Below are 7,002 nucleotides of genomic sequence, written 5' to 3' on the forward strand. Positions count from 1 at the left end.
TCATCAATCTCTACTCCTCACCCCTAACACCTATATATATACAAGGGGAACATGGGCCGAAATGGGTTTACGGCCGTAAACACTGACCGTAAACACCCCACGTGGATGTAAACTAGATTGTAAGCTCATAAAATATTACATAAAAATATTATTGCCCAGAAAAGCAAAGTATAAACCATATTTTGACCCAACATTGAAGACGAAGAAAGAGCGATATGTTGGTACAGCGAAAAAGAAGTTTTGCCAAATGTCGAAGGAGTAACCGTTGGTACACAAGAGTATTGGGCGAATAGAATAAAAGTACACAATCGCGACATTCATCATGCACTTTGTGCTGATTTGGTGGAACACGTTTATAGGACTCATATTCAACCTCCGATAGAGTTTTCTCATGATGACTTGTTTGACGAATCAGACGAGGATTCTTATATGTTCGTCGAGAGCGAAGATTCCGATGACAAGAGTGATGCTCAAGAGAATAATGAGGACGATGAGGTCGATGATGAGGATGATGATTCCGAGTGACGTATTTTGGTTTTTTTAATTAGAATATTAATTATGTTTTCTATGTTGTGGGTTGTTTGATTTTTTGTTTGCGATGTTTTTTAATTTTCTACTTACTTAAATATTAGGTTTAATGTAATTTTTATTAATATATATATATATATATATATATATATATATATATATATATATATATATATTAAAAATCTCCTAAGTTAACAACAGTAAACTCGCAGCTATTTTGTCTATTTCGCCACAATAGTTTGTCCGATTTGCATTCTCCTCCCTCTGAATCTCTGATCCCTTATTATTACGAATTCTTTTACATTTTTAATCTGTTTACTTCCATCACTAACAGATATTGAGATGCTTCTCGAACCTATTGATAAGCACCCCACTGATTTTTCTCCACTGCCTTATCTCATGTATTTTTTTTTTCTCACTGCCTCCATCAGATGCTCATACGCTCTCCAACGGTTATCCTCCTACCTACGTGTTATTTCTTTCACCAGTCCAGACCTCTGACCACTACCGTGCTACCTATCCCTTTCTCGACTTCGATCAGAAGCAACCGCCCATTCACCCTCGATGAATAGTAAATGGTTTGGACCCACGTCATCACCGGTTTAGCTTTCGGCTCCAATACTGCCTGTTTAGAGCCAAAGTTTCTTGAGACTCACTGCATTCATCCTCCAATAGAATCGTTCTCATGCGGCTCTATATCTCACTGCCTTACACTTATCTCTATATTTCTCTATTGCTCCTAATTCTATGCTACGCTTATGTTTTCAGGTACATCACTTTTCAAATTATGATTTAGGTTTCTTCCGATTTTGGGATTTCCACGATAGTTATGAGTTGGTTAAAATTGTTTACATGTATGTGGTTTTACTAGGTTTCTAATTTTCTACAGAGGCAATTTTAGACAACGATTATGTCAAATTTCATCATATAGTGGTGGTTATGGAACATTTATGTATACCTCGATGACCCGACCTACTTCTTCGCCCTCACGGTCCCCAACGCTACAGCTTTGGTCAATTTTGATTTCATTTGGTTTGATACCAAACCGATACTATGTTTCTTGATTTGAAACAAATTTTTTTTGTTATTTTTGTGTTTTAGGTTCTAAATTTTGTCCATGGTCGATAGATAATCTTTCTGTAAACCTTTCTTATGGTATTGTTCATGTGAATAACATAAGTGAAAGTAAGATGCTTAGGGTCCTTCAAGCACATTTTTTGTTTTTACAATTTCCCTTTTGACCTAAAAGAAATGCTTACTGAGATTATGTAATTTACAAGGAATAACATTATCCCCTCGAAATCAGCTCAATGTTGGTTTGGTAATGCTCTTTGAAACAAGGTTGTAACTGTTATTTGGTGACCTGGTGAAACTTTACTTACTGTGATTGTATCTATGGCAAATGGATCCCTTACAAATGTCCTAATAAACAAAGAGAGGTAAATCCTATCAAAAAATTATTTAAATCCTTTTATTTATTAATTAAGAGGTAGAAAATAGAAAATTAAAGGTTGAACGAATTCACACTCTAGATTAGAACAATAGATTATGTATATAGGCACACAGTTTGATTGTTTTGACATTTGTTTATGCAGACATTCTTGTGTCATGAGAAGATTAAGAGGCAAATTGATGATATCCAAACAAGGAAAGCCTTCGTTTTTTTTTAGTTTTTGTTTATTGCTTTTACTAGACACAATTTGTTGCCATGTCATCTCATCTATATCCTATTCCACAAATTTTGATAATTGGCACTTGACCAATTTTTGAGAAGTCATAAATTAAATTGAATTTGGATTTCCAAATTTAGACTTAATAGACAATATGTTAGAGAAATCTGAAAAACATTATGAGAAATGGTATTAGTTTTTGAAACAGGTTGGAGGTTAGATGATTTCTATGACCTTTGACTCTTTTTTAAGCGTGTTGACTTGTACAATTTCTTAAGATATGCAATCAGGTGATGTTAATATGTAATTACATATATAACAATTGAGTGGAGCTTTCCAAAATACATCCCTATAATAATTAGATTTAGTTGCAGAAAAACTTATCATTTTTTTTCCTGGTGTATGTTTTTTAAGAGGATTCAAGAAAGAAGAAACTTGAAAGCAAAATTCTAAAAGATTTTCATTCATACAAGTTTGGTTTCAAGTTTAGCTAATTAGCTACATGTAAGGGCATATTGGTATAGAAAGTCAACCTACTAAAGTATCTAATCTGATGACATAAGAAACTTTTTGCAGCATTCTTTCAAGTGATTTTATTTCGCCAATATGAATAACATGTTAAGCTTTTAAATATTTGAAAACATTCATTTATTATGCCAACATGGTTCCCACCCATTCATTGGGTTTAGGTGAGGGAAATGAAAGTGATGGAAATTTTATTATTACCCATAAAAAGTGAAGGAAACTTTCCACCCATACCCTCTGATCTAATAAAAAAAATCTAGTATCTTTATCTTATTTAGTTAATTAAAAAATTAAAAAGCAAATTATTTTGATGATACGATGTAACTAAAATATGGTGTTATTGTTGTAATGAGGTGGAAGAAAAGATTTTTTTTAAAGCCTTTTCCCAACTCACACCCTTTCCTTTATTTCCTTTCTCTTTTCTTAAAAGAGAAAATTCATAAACATCTATTTCTCATTTTCTTTCTTTCCCCTCTTATGAAAAAACTTAAGATCATTCATTTTATCTTCTTTCCTCCCTTAACAAAACTCAAAACATAATGTAAATGACAAAGAAAAATTATTAGGAACTTAAAACAAATTAAATCCGTAACTTTCCTTAAATTGTGCATTTTACGCTTACTTCATTTCATTTGTTGATACTTTCGCGTTTTTGGAGAATAATAACTTGCAAAAATCTACAACTTTTCCCATTCCCCATGGGAATTTTCCGAATTTCTAAAAAGAGAAGACAACTTTAAGAAAACAATTCTTCATGCGCCGGTCATGAACTGGCTTCACATGTACGTTTCAAATATATTACTATTTTTATTTTTTAATGGTATATACGATATAATTAGAGGATAAAAACAAACTTAATTATCGCCATAATAATTTATATGAAATATTATAAGATGATAAAGCGCTAAATCGAAAGAAGAAAAATTAATATACGAAAGAATCCATAATGAAGTTAATGAATTGAATAAGATAATACAAACAAATTTACTCAAAAAAAAAAAAAAGATGTAATGTTTTCTATAAATTATTTATATGATTTTAAGTTTTATAATATTTATAATACAAAATCAATAAACAGGATGTGGGGTCGGTCACTGGCGAGTCCTCTGCAAAACTGGACCAATCATTCTAAGCTCAAATCTCTTTACATTTCCGGCCGCCTCCCTCATGGTGGTGTCCACCACGTACGGCGTTCCCTCCACATTCAGATTGGTGGTATTCACCAGCTGCCGACATGGTTCTCGCCTCTCCGATATTGTCCCATGGTAATGGTAGTACATGATCTTCCCCTCTGTCTTGTGTGTCGATTTCCCCATTATATTTTGTGACATATGTACACCTGTCGCAAATACATTCCGAGGCTGAATTACATATTTTCTGTCTCTCCTTATCCCTCTCTTTATATCCCTGTACACCAACTTCTCCATCCCCCATTTCCTGTAACAATTGTAAAAAAACAATCATCAGTTACCAATGTTTTTTATACCAATAAATAACACGCAAGTAATTGTATGAGTAGATTACTAGCTGGTTTTATGGTTTTATAACGAAATGATATAGATACAATAATAGATATCAATTCGTACTCGTAGCTGGTTTGTATGTACGTTTTCCAAAGAAAAAAAAAAATAAAAAACACTTGTTTATAACATAAGAAACCACCACCGACTATGGGCGCATTTGGGACCCATTGGGAACGTTGTTTAACGAACACCACATGAAGAAATGCGCATAAATCCAAAAGAACACACCAACCATTCCAATGATGCAACATTCACATTTTTGCATGTTATGTTACCTAACTTTTAATCACTGATATATCACCCAAAATATTACGTACGTTCTATTTTTGTTTCCACTTTTGGCTTTTCTTCTCTTTTTACTCATTATAAATCCCTTATCGGATAGAAGATCTAACATAGTACTCTAAAAAGGCTTGGATACAAGAAAATATACATTCCTTTAATTTCTTTCTAGTATATGAAAGAAAATCTAGCTAATTAATTACCTCCAAATACAAAACAAATATCATATTATAATTAGTTAGAATTTTCCAAGTAATATATTATAATTAGAAAAAAAAAATCAAAATACAATACTATAAACATGATAAAAGAAATAAATGAAAATAACATGTTTTGCAATTCTCATTTACCCCTTATAATATCCCTAATTTGAGGAGGAAGAAATAGTAGTTGGCATACCAATAATGCAAGATTCGATGCTGTATGGCAACAAAGCTTTTAGATCTCAAATTATGTGAATGTGAAATCGAATAATTGATTAATAAATTACCTACCTGAGTTGTCTAACAAGGGTCAAGTATCAATCTATGTTCCTATAGGTGATAAATCGAACCAGATTCTATACTAATAAACATCTAAACCCATATGGAAAGTTACTAAAATTTACGAAATCAAAAAAATTACGGGTAACAGTGAAAAAAGTTTAATCTAAAAGATCAAAAACAATATGATCGTACCTGTAAATTTTTCCAGCGGTATCATCCAGGTAGCAGAGCTTGTTAGACATGGTTCTTTGTTCAATGGTGAACTGGGTAAACTGCGACATAGAATCTGTAACTGTTTTAATGGTGCCCTTCTTGGGAACAAAGAGGAATTCATCGACGTCAAAGAAGAACATCCATTTCGTCATGAAACGATATCTATGCAGGCAATCATTAACGATTAGAAACTGATTATGATAATACCCATCAAATCTTTCCTCCTCCTTTATGTCCTGCAACGTCACGTAACCCTTTTCGATCCATGGCTTTAAAACATCCATTACCTCCGGATGAACACCGCCGGCGTCGTGTATAACGAAATGGGATTTCTCTCCGAAGAATTTCACGTGGTAAGCCATCCATTCTCGGACCCTCTGCGGGCTCAGATTTCCGTAAAGTGGTGAGCCGCAGTATAGGTAGTCATATTTCGGTGTTGCTGTGAATTGCAAGGTGTTTAAGCTTCCCGGAGACTCCGTCAAAGCTTCGATGGTATCCGTGAGGTCAAAGTTGGAGTCGCCGCCGCCGGAGGTGGAAGCGTGTACGAGCAATTGTCCACCGGCACCGTCGTGGCCGACGGGAAAAGGGAAGGTACAGTTGACGACAACGACAGTGTAGACGCGACCATAGCCCCAGTCAGGGAGGATTTTGTAACCGGGGGTGGTGATATTTTGTTGATTCTCAGTTACGTTGTGTGGGACCCATTGGCAAAGGTATGTGGGTTTGGAGAAAAGGTGGAGGGGTTTTGAAGAGAGACCGATGACGGCGAACGTGTCGACACCGCCTCTGTACGCCGACATGAGTATGAAATTGTAGGCGGCGGCGCCATAGCCATTGAAATTTCTCTTAATTAAACCACCTTCAAGCACCACGTCATCTAGTTTCTTAATTTGTCGGGGTTCAATTGGTGGTGGGGGAATGATGGTGGTTGTAAGGAATTGGACAGCGGAGGAAGGTGGCGGAAAGGAGGCACACCCTCTGAGATCTCGAACGGAGGAAGGAAAGAATTGGAAAAGAGTAATTAGAGAACAGAGAAACAGAAGGGCAGACAACAAGAGTTTAAGCTCAGCAGCACAATTCCAGACAACACCAATAAACATTTTCCTCTCTTTATGATTATGAATTTGAATCTGATCAGTTTCTTTCATCATTTTTGTGGATTGAAGAATGAATAGAAAAACAGAGATGAATGTTAGGCCAGCATCACCCCTAGACAACACTGCAAGGAGAAAAAGCAAAAGTATGTGTGGGAGAGAGGCGGTCTGTGTAGCAAGAAATAGAAAGGAAGAGTATTAATATTAATTTTGTAGACACTTTTTCTTTTCTATTACATTCATAATCATTGCTTTTCTGGTTAATGATTTTTCTTTTATGTTATTTTATGTTTTTGGAGATCGATCGACACCGTCATGCCAGCGTGTTAAAATGTAAATTTTGGGCTGAGAATATATATATATATATATATATATATATATATATATATATATATATATATATATATATATATATATATATATATATATATATATATATATATATGGGAAAAATGAATATACCCTTAAGGGTATATAAACTTAGGTACTCAAACTCACCATACTACGTCGTTTTGTATCATATATATACATTGTAATTGTCTAATATTCTTATAATTCAACTTATAACTTGATTTCATTCAAAGATTTTTATAAATTTCACATTTATTTTCCTCTTACATAATTTTCATTTTCAACTATAATATATATAGCCTAATTGATGTTCGTCAAAATGATGTGATGT

The 7,002-nt window shown here is 34.0% G+C and overlaps 1 protein-coding gene across 1 annotated transcript; it reads right to left on the minus strand.

Moving 5' to 3' along the window:
- Positions 1-3,632: 3,632 nt before the first annotated feature.
- On the minus strand, positions 3,633-6,525 carry LOC145037417 (galactan beta-1,4-galactosyltransferase GALS3-like). The gene is made up of 2 exons (XM_078986070.1): positions 5,206-6,525; positions 3,633-4,160 (listed from the first exon to the last, which is right to left on the minus strand). The coding sequence occupies exons 1-2, from the start codon at positions 6,375-6,377 to the stop codon at positions 3,815-3,817; spliced, it is 1,518 nt and encodes a 505-aa protein (XP_078842196.1). The 5' UTR covers positions 6,378-6,525; the 3' UTR covers positions 3,633-3,814.
- Positions 6,526-7,002: the final 477 nt, after the last annotated feature.

The sequence above is a fragment of the Lactuca saligna genome, chromosome 3 (genome assembly GCF_052625555.1).
Source record: "Lactuca saligna cultivar CGN05327 chromosome 3, ASM5262555v1, whole genome shotgun sequence".
Lineage (NCBI taxonomy): Eukaryota > Viridiplantae > Streptophyta > Magnoliopsida > Asterales > Asteraceae > Lactuca > Lactuca saligna.

Bases quoted from the DNA above. Each gene is read 5' to 3' on its own strand.
- LOC145037417 (XM_078986070.1), bottom strand. From the start codon at position 6,377: ATGATGAAAGAAACTGATCAGATTCAAATTCATAATCATAAAGAGAGG. The intron at 4,161-5,205 runs GTACGATCATAT...CAATTGTTACAG, and splicing joins ACCGCTGGAAAAATTTACAG to GAAATGGGGGATGGAGAAGT.